Here is a 15,075-nt window from a genome sequence, read left to right as displayed (position 1 = left end):
ATGGGTGGATGGATAAATAGATAAATGGATAGATACCTAGATGGATAGATAAATGGATAGATAGATAGATGATAGATAGATAGATAGATAGATAGATAGATAGATAGATAGATGGATAGATGGATGGATAGATGGATAGATGGATAGATAGATAGATAGATAGATAGATAGATAGATAGATTAATTGATAGAGTCCCCTCTGTAGGTTTTTAAGCAGCGATCAGATGGCCATCTGTCAGGAATGTGTATAGATAAAGTCTCCTTTTCTGGAAGTTTTTAAGCAGTGGTTGGATAGCCATCTGTCGGGAGTGCTTTAATTGCTTTAATTTAATTAATCTTTCGGGAGTGCATTAAATAAAGTTTATTATTATTGTTTCTTCCGACAAGACAGAAAGGGGTTGGACTGGATCCCTTCCAACTCTAGAATCCTACAATCCAATCCACTGCTAAGAAAAGAATCTGGGGCAGGATGGCCATCTGCCAGGAGTGCTTTAATTATGTCTTCCGACATGACAGAAAGGGGTTGGACTGGATGGCCTTTGGAGATCCCTTCCAACTCTAGGATTCTATAATAATAATAATAATAATAATAATAATAATAATGATAGTTTTCCCAGAATTTGATTTATGAGGACTAGAAACTTGGCTCAACTTAAAAGCATTCATTGAAAGAATAGTAAACAAACATTAACTCCCGAACCTCTCTGCTTTGAAGTACATAAAAGGGAGCAAAGTCCTAAGGAGCAATGTATAAGTTTCAAAACATACAGCTTTGTTAAGTTCCCTTGTTGGTCTATGGATGCGTCTACACTGTAGAATTAATGCGGTTTGATACCACTTGGTGAAAAGATAGGGAATTGTGGGAGATTGACAAAATCTCTCGCCTTTCCATCCAAAGAGTGTTGATGCGTCACCAAACAACATTTCCCGGGATTTTACAATATTGAGCCATGGAAGTTGAAGTGGTATCAAACTGGATTAATTCTACAGTGTAGATCAGTGGTTGCCAACCTTCCTAATGCCGCGACCTCTTAATTGTGTTACCCCCAACCATAACATTATTTTCATTGCTACTTCATAACTGTAATTTTGCTACTGTTATGAATCGTAAAGTAATTATCTGATATGCAGGATGTATTTTCAATCACTGGACCAAATTTGGCACAAATATCCAATATGCTCAATCTGAATACTGGTATGGTTGGGGGAGAAATTGATTTTCACATTTGGGAGTTGTAGTTTCTGGGATTTATAGTTCACCTACAATCAAAGAGCATTCTGAACTTCACCAATGATGGAATTGAACCAAACATGACACGCAGAACTCCCATGACCAACAGAGTATGGTTTGCTGGGCATTGACCTTGAGTTTGGGATTTGTAGTTCACCTACATCCAAAGAGCACTGTGGACTCAAACAAGGATAGATCTGGATCAAACTTGGCACAAATACTCAATATGCCCAAATGTGAATACTGGTGAAGTTTGGGGGAAATAGAACTTGACATTTGGGAGTTGTAGTTGCTGGGATGTATAGTTCACCTGCAATCAAACAGCCTTCTGAACCCCACCAATGATAGAATTGGGCCAAATTTCCAACCAAGAACCCCCATGACCAACAGAAAATACTGTGTTTTCTGATGGTCTTTGGTGACCCCTTTGACACCCTCTCACAACCTCCCCAGGGGGTCCTGATCCCCACGTTGAGAAACGCGGGTGTAGATGGCTTCTGTAACTGGGGCAAAGTGGGTATTCCAAAACTTCAATTAAAATTATTAATATGGACTGAGAATCCTTATTCGAAATACTTGGCACCAGGAATGTTTTGGATTCTGGAATACTTTTATTTGTACATAATGAGATATCTTGGAGATGTACATAATGAGATATCTTGGAGATGGGACCCAAGTCTAAACACGAAGTTTTTATACGTTTAATATATACCTTAGACACATCGCCTGAAGATAATTTTATATAATATTTGAAATAATTTGAGGCATGAAACAGAGCCTGTGCTCATCAAAGCATGAGAAAGCAAAGATATATTACTCAGTTCTTGTGGGTTTTTTCGGGCTATATGGCCATGTTCTAGAGGCATTTCTCCTGACGTTTCTCCTGCATCTATGGCAAGCAGCCTCAGACCTCACCTCTGAGGATGTTTGCCATAGATGCAGGCGAAACGTCAGGAGAAATGCCTCTAGAACATGGCCATATAGCCCGAAAAAACCCACAAGAACTGAGTGATTCCAGCCATGAAAGCCTTCGACAATACAAAGATATATTAGCCGCCTCTGTGGACAATTCTGGATTTATGATCTTTGCAGATTGTAGAATTCCAGATAAGTGATGCTCTACATGCATTATTATTATTATTATTATTAGGAGTACTTCCTGCTCCGGCGGGAAGGTAACGGCGCTCCATGCAGTCATGCTGGCCACATGACCTTGGAGGTGTCTATGGACAACGCCGGCTCTTTGGCTTAGAAATGGAGATGAGCCCCAATCCCCAGACTCGGACATGACTGGACTTAATGTCAAGGGAAAACTTTACCTTTTAGTAGTAGTAGTATTACTATCAGTTTCAGTCGAGAGATAAAACAGTAAACAACAACAACTGTCCTGCAGACTGGGCAGAAGTATTACTATCACTGGATTGTTGTAAGTTTTTTGGGCTGTATGGCCATGTTCCAGAAGCATTCTCTCCTGACGTTTTGCCTGCATCTATGGACCTCACAACCTCTGAGGATGCCTGCCAAAGATGTGAGTTTTGTTTGGTTTGCTCTTTTGTCATGTCAGGAGCGACCTGAGAAACTGCAAGTCGCTTCTATACTATATACGACTTGCAGTATAGACGTGGGTGAAATGCTTCTGGAACATGGCCAGACAGCCCGAAAAACTTACAACAACTTACAACAACCCAGTGATTCTGGCCATGAAAGCCTTCAACAAGACAGTATTACTATCAGTCTCAGTCAAGAGATAACACAGTAAATAACAACAACAACAACAGCAACTGCCCTGCAGGCTGGACAGAAGTATTACTATCAGTCTCAGTCAAGAGATAAAACATTAAACAACAACAACAACAACAACTACTACTACTACTACTCCTACTGTCCTGTAGGCTGGTCAGAAGCATTACTATCTGTCTCAGTCAAGCGATAACACAGTAAATAACAATAACAACAACAGCAACAGGAACTGTCCTGCAGGTTGGACAGAAGTATTACTATCAGTCTCAGTCAAGAGATAACACAGTAAATAATAACAACAACAACTGTCCTGCAGGCTGGTCAGAAACATTACTATCAGTCTCAGTCATGAGATAACACAGTAAGTAATAACTACTACTTCTACTACTACTACTACTACTACTACTGTCCTGTAGGCTGGTCAGAAGCATTACTATCAGTCTCAGTCAAGAGATAACAAAGTTAAATAATAACAACAACAACAGCAACTGTCCTACAGGCTGGTCAGAAGCATTACTATCAGTTTCAGTCAAGAGATCACACAGTAAATAACAACAACAACAACAACAACAACAACTGTCCTGCAGGCTGGTCAGAAACATTACTATCGGTCTCAGTCATGAGATAACACAGTAAGCAACAACAACAACTACTACTACTACTGTCCTGCAGGTTGGTCAGAAGCATTACTATCAGTCTCAGTCAAGAGATAAAACATTCAACAACAACAACAACAACTGTCCTGTGGGCTGGTCAGAAGCATTACTATCAGTCTCAGTCAAAAGATAACACAGTAAGCAACAACTACTACTTCTACTTCTACTACTACTACTGTTCTGCAGGCTGGTCAGAAGCATTACTATCAGTCTCAGTCAAGAGATAAAACATTCAACAACAACAACTGTCCTGTGGGCTGGACAGAAGCATTACTATCAGTCTCAGTCAAGAGATAACACAGTAAGCAACTACTACTACTACTACTTCTACTACTACTACTACTGTCCTGCAGGCTGGTCAGAAGCATTACTTCAGTCTCAGTCAAGAGATAACACAGTAAGCAACAACTACTACTTCTATTACTACTACTACTACTACTGTCCTGCAGGCTGGTCAGAAGCATTTCTATCAGTCTCAGTCATGAGATAACACAGTAAGCAACAACTACTACTACTTCTGCTACTACTAATACTGTCCTGCAGGCTGGTCAGAAGCATTACTATCAGTCTCAGTCAAGAGATAACACAGTAAGCAACAACAACAACTACTACTACTACTACTACTATCCTGCAGGCTGGTCAGAAGCATTACTATCAGTCTCAGTCAAGAGATAACACAGTAAGCAACTACTACTACTACTTCTACTACTACTACTGTCCTGCAGGCTGGTCAGAAGCATTACTATCAGTCTCAGTCATGAGATAACACAGTAAGCAACAACTACTACTTCTATTACTACTACTACTACTACTACTACTGTCCTGCAGGCTGGTCAGAAGCATTACTATCAGTCTCAGTCAAGAGATAACATAGTAAGCAACAACTACTACTACTACTACTGTCCTGCAGGCTGGTCAGAAGCATTACTATCAGTCTCAATCAAGAGATAAAACATTCAACAACAACAACTGTCGTGCAAGCTGGGCAGAATATTTTCCTTCATGGCTGCCTAAGTTAGCCTGGCCTACCTTGCAAGTTGTTGTGAGGACAAAACCAAACAAACTCATCCTGAATTGCTGGGAGGAAAAGTGAGAATTCTCAATGAAATTGAGACTGAGATGAAGATGGAAAAACGATGCCTTTGAAATAGAAGAATCATTTTGTATGCATCTGATCCAATATTTTTCACAAGTCAAGGAAGGTATTACGTAGAGACGTAGAATGGATATGTTATTCCTAAAGCTCCTTGCAAGATATAAAACACCACTATTTCTCCTTTGTGCGCTGATGAGCTGAATATAGACCTCATTACTATCAACCTAGCTCTGGGACATACCATTTCATGATAATAATGCCTCTGAGCATGTACAGATAGCACGAGCAATCACATTCGGCCACCCTCCAGACAAACATGTGGAATACAAGATAAGAGATGACCGTACTTTCTAAGGTTAGGACGACTCCAGATATTATTTCTGGAAAATAAACACTGACCGTCCAACAATAACAAGTTTGGAAAGATCTTGGAAAACAGCAAGAATTTCTGGACAAGGAAAATATATTTATTTTCCTATTAGATTTGCTAATTATAAGGCACCTCCGGCCCTGTTTGCTGAATCAGGATTTTGTCTGACGAAGCCGATCGCGATGCAAAAAGGCGCAATTCTTACGTCCAAAAGAAGTAAACATTCACGTTAGTCCCATCGCCAATTTCCAGTACGAGACCAAACTAGGAATCTCCAACATTGCACAGCAAATACAGAAATGTATGCAAAATTAAGAAATGTATGCAAAATTAAGACCTCGCAACCTCGGAGGATGCTTGCCATAGATGCAGGCGAAACGTCAGGAGAGAATGCCTCTAAAACATGGCCATATAGTCCGAAAAAACCTACAACATCCCAGTGATTCCAGCCATGAAAGCCTTCAATAATACGTTAAAATTAAGAAATGCAAAACTGCTTTCAGTTAGTGCCTTTGCTCCAATTTACGGGAGGGTAAACTGAGGCACGGCTTCGACACTGTGAAACTCCAGGAGAAAATTCAGGAATCGGGAGAATATCTCCAACGCTGGACACGAACACAACTATTTTTTCAGGGCCAGAAATTCCAGGAAGTCTGAACCCGTCCTCCAGGTCAATATAATCCGCCAAAGAAAGAATATATTTAACTCCTCGTCCACCTTCCCAAATTGTCGCCTGCCTGTCGCCATCAACACAAGCTAATAGCTGCGGTAATAACAACACCGTTTCGAACACAACATGGTCCGCACGCAGATTAGCACAAGGTAAGTCAGAGAGAAGGGAATCAACCCACTCACCCCAAAGTTTTGGATCCAAAAACCATCAACCGGCAGTTTTACATGTTTGATTTTATATGTTTTACTCCAGGAAAGTTTGGGTAAGCTTGGGCCTGGATGTTCCAGATCTCGAAACAGACCCTCATGGTTGGAAAGGAAAAGGAAAGTCACCTAACGATGGTGTAGAAGTCGAGAAGAAAGATACGGAGCAAGACCAAATGCGAAATATTCGGAATTCTGAGAGACGGAACGTAAGGGCAGAAACTTTCCAAAGTGCAAAAATGGCAAAAAGAAGAAGAAGCATGGACCACAGGTGAGTAAAGACATAGATAAGTAAACACGTGGAGAGTGCTAAAGGGAAGATTTGTGAAAAGGATAAGAAAGGAATAATTATGTAAGTAAGTTACGTAAGTATGGAGGAAAGGGAAAACAAGGACGGGCAAACGGGTTACGTGAAAACGGGAAAACATACAGAAAAGGAGGAGAAAAGGAAAACCACAAAGATAAAAGTAACGGAACAGAGAAAAGGATAAAGTCAAGAGCGGACGAGAGAGATCCTATCAAGGGAAAAGGGCAGCCAAGTGCCGAAGCGAAAGAAGAACGTGAACGAGAGAGAAAGGAGATGGGTTGAAAGAGGGAAAGATCCAAGGACACAAAGAAAGAGATAACTGGGAGGGAAGCCAATGCAAGAATGCAGCTGCTCCAGCTGCAGTGCCCACACTTACCGTCAAGGGGCTTTCCACGGGCATTGTGCCCATGGGGCCTGCTTCCTGCCCGGTTGCCCTGCGGGCCCCCATCTTACTTCGGCACCCAACTGGCTGCCAACTCCAAGCCGAGAAGGCTCCTCTCCATATAGGAACTGCCCCCTACCTCCGCCCCCCGCGTCACGGCCTGGCACGGGCCTGGGAACACGTGATGTACACAAGACCCGTCATGTGTTCACCCTCCGGCACACGAGGGCCACCGGCTTCCCTGCCTGGAGGAAAACAGCCCACAGCAAGGCTGAGGAGGAGGAAGAAGGACACGTGCGAGGAGAAGGAGGCTGGGTTGGGAGAGGTGCCAGTCCGTCCGCCTGCAAAGGGAGAAACGCTGGAGCAGAAAGCGGAGAGTGAGCAGGATCCGGGAGTGCCGCGAGAGGGTGCTGGCAAGCCTGGGAAGCGACGCCCGAGCGGGACACCCAACTCCGAAAGTGTTCGCCGGGCATCCAGGATCCATGCCAGGTGCCCACATTTTGCCAGCCGGAAATGGGTGAACCGAGCTAGAAAGTCACCCAAGCATAAGCAGTTTTCGTAAAGTCATAACCAAAGGTTGGGCATTCCCAATGGGCACAGAGACCAGAATCAACAAGGGACGGACACGTTTGGCACTTAACGATCCGACACGAAGTGTGCTTCCTTTGCAAAAAGTTTGATCGTGACAGAGTAAGTCTGAACATCGACTGCTGGTGCTGCTTCCAAAAAAAGACTGACGGTTAGCTTGTAATTCACTATGTAACACGATTTTTGTTCCTGGATTATAAATGTCATTTCCTAAGTGGTTCAAAGTTTATTAAACTGCAAAAACGCTTGTTTTTGCACATATTTTCAAAAACAAAAGTTTACAAAGTTTTGGGTCTTCGGTAATCGAAGGATACAAACGAAAAACAAAGTTTCTGGAGTAGAACAACAACTTTCCAAGCAAGGACCTCACAATTAAACAGGAAATAACACTTTCCAACCAGGAACATAACTTTTTTCAAATTTCGTTACATAGTGATTTGCTCCTAAATGTGGTTTCTTTCATCAAGAAGCAAAAATGTACAATCTCAACCCCAGCCGTCAGAAGGCAGTGCCAAAGGTAATCAAGAAAGGCTAAGGATCAAATTGGAATCCGACATGCTAAACTTCTGGATTTAATAATGCGCAAAAATTGAACAGATCACAGAAAATACCTTTTTGAGTTACTTGGCAATGAACCAAGGCACTTAAAATTGCAAATGAGATTTAAGATCTTAGGTTTCTTTCTGCAAGAGAGTGGGAACTATTCTGGACAGTAGAATGGTTGGAAGCATTTCAAGATTAAGATTCCTAGCAATGGAAAGAATAGTAAAAAATATTGGAAATAGGGTCAGAAAATGTGTTTCTCAAATGTCAAAGAAATCCTGATGGGAAGAATCCCAAATAAAGTAGAATTTTCAGAATTTGGGTTAAATTTGCAAATGACAACTGTGTGTGTGTGTATATGCAGAAAACAGCATTTTCTGCACATTTTTCTGTGCTGAAAATTCTGCTTCCTGCATAAAAATACAACACGCGCATTTTGTGCAGAATAAATCCAGAAATGCAAATCGTTTACAAAAACTGTGAAGTTTTCAAAACTTTTTCGCAATGGGAAGAACATAGTTAAACGTCATGAAAAAATGTCATCCCTAGTAATTTCATCCAGAAAGGAGCCCCCGGTGGCGCAGTGGGTTAAACCCCTGTGCCGGCAGGACTGAAGACCAACAGGTCGCAGGTTCGAATCCAGAGAGAGGTGGATGAGCTCCCTCTGTCAGCTCCAGCTACCCAAGCGGGAACATGAGAGAAGCCTCCCAGAAGAATGATAAAAACATCAAATCATCTGGGCGTCCCCTGGGCAACGTCTTTGCAGATGGCCAATTCTCTCACACCAGAAGCAACTTGCAGTTTCTCAAGTCGCTCCTGACATGACAAAAAAAATATTCATCCAGAACCCTGCAGTTTTGAAGAACCCTTCTTTCCAATTTGGGAGGGGATGGGAGCAGAGATCAATGGGATATATCTGAAGCCTGCTAAGACCTAGATCAATACATGTTAACATAACTACAGGCTGCAAAACAGAACAAAAGTTTTTAAAAAATAGTTCTATGTTGGCCTCATGCCATTTTTAGGAGCCCTTGGTGGTGTAATGGGTTAAACCTTTGTGCTGGCAGGACTGCTGATCGAAAGGTCAGCGGTTCGAATTCGAGGAGTGGGATGAGCTCCCATCTGCCAGCTCCAACTTCTCATGTGGGGACATGAAAGAAGCCTCTAACAGGATGGAAAAACATTCCGGCGTTCTCTAGGCAATGTCCTTGCAGACAGCCAATTCTCTCACACCAAAAGCAACTTGCAGTTTCTCAAGTCACTCCTGACATAAAAAAAATTGCCCTTGTTACTGGTGGAATGGCGCCAGTTTTATTGTACCCAGCAACAGACTCTGAGCTCCTCCATAGGGGCATCCGGTGTGGCACATTCCACAGCCCAGAAACCAAGGAGAGCCACGGAACAACACACCCACTGGGCACATTGGCACCGCGATGCCTGCCCGCCTTGTCCTCTCCGGTTAAAACACACCCCAATGAGCGACCCTTCTCCCAAAGCTTGCGTCAGCTCAAGTTAGAAATCACGCTCTACGAAACCTTATGCCTGGTCTCCTCCTCATCCATACCTTCCCATCTCTCCCAAGAGTTCTGTCGCTCTGTTCCTGGTTGTCCTGACCCAATTCTGGGACGCTCCCGGCAGATTTGACCTACATCCCGATCGGTTCTTGCCTGCCTGCCGCCAGAGCTGGAGCACCGCTTCTGTGCCAGGACCTTCCGTCTCTCCTTTTAAAATCCCTTTCAAGCGCAAAAGCTTGTGATGCCTATTCTGATCAACCAAACCGGTCCCTTCTTTTCCTCCCTTCTCCAACTTCACTGGGAATTCAAACTCCCATTCAGGCAGAAATGGCAAACCACCTCTGAGTATTCCTTGCCTATAAGATTCATAGTGTCAACGTAAGTCAACTGGCAACTTAACACACACATATGTACAGACCAGAAAGGCAAGCACAAGCAATCATACTACTGGTGGAAGCTAATGAAACCCACAAGCAGTGGACAACTTCAACAGAAAGGAAGAAACTATGAAAATGAACAAAATCTGTATTTAAAAACTCTAAAATTGTAATAGTAAATAAATAAGAACACTCAAAAACAGGGGAATTCCAGACAAGAATCAGTCAGCTAATCACCTCTCAACAAAGGATTCCCCCAGGCAGGAAGCAGCCAGACCTTGAAGCTGCAAGGCCATTCAGTGCATTTGCGACATCCACACTTGCCTCAAGCATATAAGAGTTCTTTCTCCCACCCTGGAAAGATGAATCAGTCAGGGTCAGCTAATCACCTCCCAACAAAGGATTCCCCCAGGCAGGAAGCAGCCAGACCTTGAAGCTGCAAGGCTATTCAGTGCATTTGCGACATCCACACTTGCCTCAAGCATATAAGAGTTCTTTCTCCCACCCTGGAAAGATGAATCAGTCAGGGTCAGCTAATCACCTCCCAACAAAGGATTCCCCCTGTCGGGAAGCAGCCAGACCTTGAAGCTGCAAGGCCATTCAGTGCATTTGCGACATTCACACTTGCCTCAAACAGATAAGAGTTCTTTCTCCCACCCTGGAGAGATATATAAACTCCACTTGCAAAGTTTCCAACGGACCCCACAACCTCTGAGGATGCCTGCCATAGATGCAGGCAAAATGTCAGGAGAGAATGCTTCTGGAACATGGCCAGACAGCCCGGAAGATTCACAGCAACCCAGTGATTCTGGCCATGACAATACATAGTTCCCAAATTATCATTCTTGCACCAAGGTCTTTGGGACTTTAGGCCAGCTAATCACCTCCCAACAAAGGATTCCCCCTGGCAGGAAGCAGCCAGACCTTGAAGCTGCAAGGCCATCCAGTGCATTTGCCTCAAACAGATAAGAGTTCTTTCTCCCACACTGGAGAGATATATAAACCGCATTTTCCTAGTTTCCAACAGACCTCACAACCTCTGAGGATGCCTGCCATAGATGCAGGTGAAACGTCAGAAGAGAATGCTTCTGGAAAATGGCCAGACAGCCCGGAAAATTCACAGCAACCCAGTGATTCCAGCCATGAAAACTTTTGACAATACATAGTCACCCTACTGTTCCCACAGCCTGGAAAATTCACAACAACCCAGTGATTCCACCCATGAAAACTTTTGACAATACATAGTCACCCTACTGTTCCCACAGCCCGGAAAATTCACAACAACCCAGTGATTCCGGCCATGAAAACCTTTGACAATACATAGTCACACTATTGTTCCCAAATTCTCATTACTGCACCAAGGTCTTTGGGACTTTAATGTTTGGTTTCCAAATAAATCTGAATATTTTCCCCTGCTTTGCCAACATTTTCATCCCTACCAGGCTGAAATGCCCTTGGCTGCCCACTTCTCCGTCCCACATTTCCCTTCCCCTCCGCTACTGTACAAAAATCCCTGCCAACCCGCTTGTGCCAAAAGCGTACGGATCAGCAAACACCAATCCCATGGCACTTGTCCAGGTTTTTTTATTTATTTATTTCCCTCCTCCTTCTTTGCAAGTGGCTTTTAAATATCGTTGGAAAGAAAACCAGGGAATGCTGCAAAAGTAGAGCAAAGGATGGTTCGGAAAGGCAGAACGTTAGTACAACTTTCTCTTGTTTGCCTGTACTGTTATTCGTTCGTTCTTCCCCCTTCCCCCTCTAATCCATAGGATTAGATTATCCAGATGGGGTCTCAAAGGCAAGCCGAGAGGAAAGAGGCCATGATAGAAGATTGTAAACAAGGTTATGCGGAGAGATTAAGACGCGTTGACACAATTTGGGGAGAAAGGGATGTCACTCCTGGGGTCCCTTAGGGGTCTGTGCCAAATCCTATGAACTCAGGCATGGGCAAATTGTATATTTCCAAGGGTTTTGGACTCCAACTCCCACCATTCCTAACAGCCTCAGGCCCCTTCCTTTTCCCCCTCAGCCGCTTAAGCGGCTGAGGGGGAAAAGGAAAGGGCCTGAGGCTGTTAGGAATGGTGGGAGTTGGAGTCCAAAAACCTTGGAAATATCAAATTTGCCCATGCCTGCTTGAACTGCTCTGTCTGGCAAGCGGTTTGCGTGGCAAGTGTCCAAACTCTCCCTTTCCTCCCTGCCCCATTGCCTCTCCGTCCCCCGCCGACTACGCTCTAATTCCCAATTTGCATTTGGCACAGATCCCCACTGTAATCTACTGGCTCTCTCTGCACCATCAAAGAAGGCTGCGCTCTGCAGGGAAACCAACTCCAGCAGGCATGCAAGGCACGGTTGCGGTCCTTTCCCCCGTGACATTGGCACAACCTGGCAACGATGTTATCCAAAAATAAGGAAGAATACAACCTTTAAAATGTTATATTTTTCTCTCCCCTTGGATACAGTCTTTCCAACACACCGCAAACAAAACATAAGCGTTTTCAAAATGGTGCACCAACACAGCAGATGGAAGGAGATCCTTAGCAATGGGAAGGGATCGAGTGTACGTTCTCGGCACAATATGACATATTGTTTTTTGGAGAGGGGGCAAACCAGTTTGCAAAATAATGTATTCCTTCCATTGGAAATAAATTGGACAGAAGACAGTTTGGGGGATTTTTTTTTGCTGAGCCTGCAAACTTTTCCCCATTCACAACAAAAAATGGACCCAGGAGATTGCAGAAGGACACACAATGCATTGCAACATTCACACTTGCCTCCCTCGTGCAAAATAGTGAATCCAAAAGGTCAAGAATTCTGATATATTCCCATGAGTTTCCATTTTATTTCAAAACCTCATTATTATTATTATTATTGGGGTGTTGTGAGTTTCCCAAGCTGTCTGGCCATGTTCCAGAAGCATTCTCTCCTGACGTGATGGCATTGCAGAAGGAAACACAATGCATCGCAACATTCACACTTGCCTCCTTCACGCAAAATAGTGAATCCGAAAGGTTAAGAATTCCCATGAGTTTCCCTTTTATTTCAAAACTTCATTATTATTATTGGGTTGTTGTGAGTTTCCCAGGCTGTCTGGCCATCTTCCAGAAGCATTCTCTCCTGACGTTTCACCCACATCTATGGCAGGTGTCCTCAGAGCTTGCGAGGTCTCTTGAAATCTAGGCAAGTTGGGTTTATTTATCTGCAGAATGTCCACATATATATAAACTCTAATAGATATAAACTCTAAAAATTCAAAAATCGGGACAGTAAATAAAGAACAACACTCAGAAAACAGTGTGAATGTTGCAATTGACCACCTTGATTTAGCGTTGAATGTCCTTGCAGCTTCAAAGCCTGGCTGGTTGCTGCCTGGGGCGTCCTTTGTTGGACAGTAAATACAGAGCAACACTTAAAAAAACAGGGGAATTCCAGACAAAAGACAATCAGGGCCAGCTGACACCTCCCAGCAAATAATTCCCCCAGGCAGGAAGCAACCGGGCTTTGAAGCTGCAAGGCCATTCAGTGTTAATCAAGACGGTCAATAGCAATGTCCAGGATGGGAGAAAGAACTCCTGACTGCTGGTGGCAAATGTGAATGTTGCAAATGGCTACTTTGATTAGCATTTAATGGCCTTGCAGCTTCAAAGCCTGGTTGGTTGCTGCCTAGGGGGTCCTTTTTCGGAAGTGTTAGCTAGCCCTGATTGTCTAGAATTCACCTGTTTTTTGAGTGTTGCTCTGTATTTACTGCCAACAAAGGACTTCCCAGGATGCAACCAGCCAGGCTTTGAAGCTGCAAGGCCATTCAGTGCTGATCAAGGTGGCCAATAGCAATGTCTAGGGTGGGAGAAAGAACTTACTGCTGGTGGCAAATGTGAATGTTGCAAATGGTCACTTTGATTAGCATTTAATGGCCTTGCAGCTTCAAAGCCTGGCTGGTTGCAGCCTGGGGGGGGGTCCTTTTTGGGAGGTGTTAGCTAGCCCTGATTGTCTAGAATTCACCTCTTTTTCTGAGGGTTTTTTTTTTTTTTGGTCATGTCAGGAGCGACTTGAGAAACTGCAAGTCGCTTCTGGTGTGAGAGAATTGGCCGTCTGCAAGGACGTTGCCCAGGGGATGCCCGGATGATTTGATGTTTTTTTAGTGTTCCTCTGTATTTACTGTCCAACAAAGGACTCCCCAGGCAGCAACCAGCCAGGCTTTGAAGCTGCAAGGACATTCGATGCTAATCAAGGTGGTCAATTGCAACATTCACACTTGCCTCCAGCAGACAAGAGTTCTTTCTCCCACCCTGGACATTATTACACATACTTAGAAGCCCAATTTTCCTAGTTTCAATTGCAACATGCACACTTGCCTCAAGTTCTTTCTCCCACTTACTCTGGACAGATCTATAAACCCCAACTTGTCTAGTTTCCAACAGACCTCACCACCTCTGAGGGTGCCTGATATAGATGTGGGAGAAAGGTCAGGAGGGAATGCTTCTGGAACATGGCCAAACAGCCCGGAAAACTCACAGCAACCCAGTGATTCCGGCCACACAATGAAGGGTCAATCCTCTTTCAGCCTTTTCTTGGCAAGATATATTTTTCCTTCCTAAAGTAAATATATCTCTGCACCTTTTGCACCTGGTTTTGGAGAGGAGGAAAAAAAAATCCCTCTGCAAAGCAAACCACAAGGGAGACAATCCTCATTTTGGGGGGGGGGGTCTGCAATGACCCCCATCCCACCCTTTTTTCACCCCAAATATTTAATACATACATAAGCCTTGCGCGTCAAATAGAGGTGCGCCTTTTGCGCGCAAAGCAAGGGGGTCTTTTGGGTGCCCAAAAAGAGACAGTTTGGAAGGCTTTCTGGGGCATTTAGGACCCCATAACCGACCCCAATGGCCCCCCGAATTCAAGCACCCCAGATTAGACTTCCCCAGGCATTTACCTTGGGCATTGCAACCCATTCTCCATGGCTTGGGTGGCTCTCCTCCTCCTTCTCCTCCTTTCCTCCTCTTTGCTCAAGCCTTTGGCGGTGCGTGCGCTCTGCTCGCCTTCCCTTCTCCTTCTCTCTTCTTCTTCCCTCCTTCTCTCTCTCTCTCCGCCTGCGATCCGTCCGAGGGCCCCCTCCCTGCAAAGCCCACTCCCCTCCGGGGCCAATGCCACCGCCCTCCCCCTCCTCGCTCCCTCCTAGCCCCCGCCCACCCCGCCGAGGTAAGGTCCCCCCCCCCCCCAACGTCTCCAAAGCGCACTGGCTGATGCCCCTTTTTGGCACGCCTCCACGTCCCTTTGCGCCTGCGCCCATTGGGCGAAGGGGCGTCACTCCAAGACCCTGGATGGGGCGGGGGGCAGGGGGGATCATGAAGTCTCCTCCTCCTCTGCACCCCCCCCCCCAACTCAAATCTATTGGCTGCCC

General features: G+C 44.5%; 1 protein-coding gene across 2 annotated transcripts in view; it reads right to left on the bottom strand.

The window, feature by feature from the left end:
- Positions 1–14,841, bottom strand: part of LOC132781947 (hypoxia-inducible factor 3-alpha) — an 86,673-nt gene extending 71,832 nt beyond the window's left edge. Inside the window, exon 1 of one of the 2 annotated variants that reach the window (XM_067462109.1) lies at positions 14,608–14,841. In XM_067462109.1, the coding sequence (XP_067318210.1) occupies positions 14,608–14,633 (26 nt within the window). In that variant the 5' untranslated portion in view covers positions 14,634–14,841. Of the gene's footprint in view, positions 1–9,353; positions 9,504–14,607 lie in introns of those variants that run through there. The other variant, XM_067462110.1, reaches the window with a different exon arrangement.
- Positions 14,842–15,075: the final 234 nt, after the last annotated feature.

This window comes from Anolis sagrei, chromosome Y, assembly GCF_037176765.1.
Source record: "Anolis sagrei isolate rAnoSag1 chromosome Y, rAnoSag1.mat, whole genome shotgun sequence".
NCBI classification, from domain to species: Eukaryota; Metazoa; Chordata; class Lepidosauria; order Squamata; family Dactyloidae; genus Anolis; species Anolis sagrei.
Note: the sequence above shows the minus strand (reverse complement) of the source record. Positions and strands in the feature narration are given on the sequence as shown.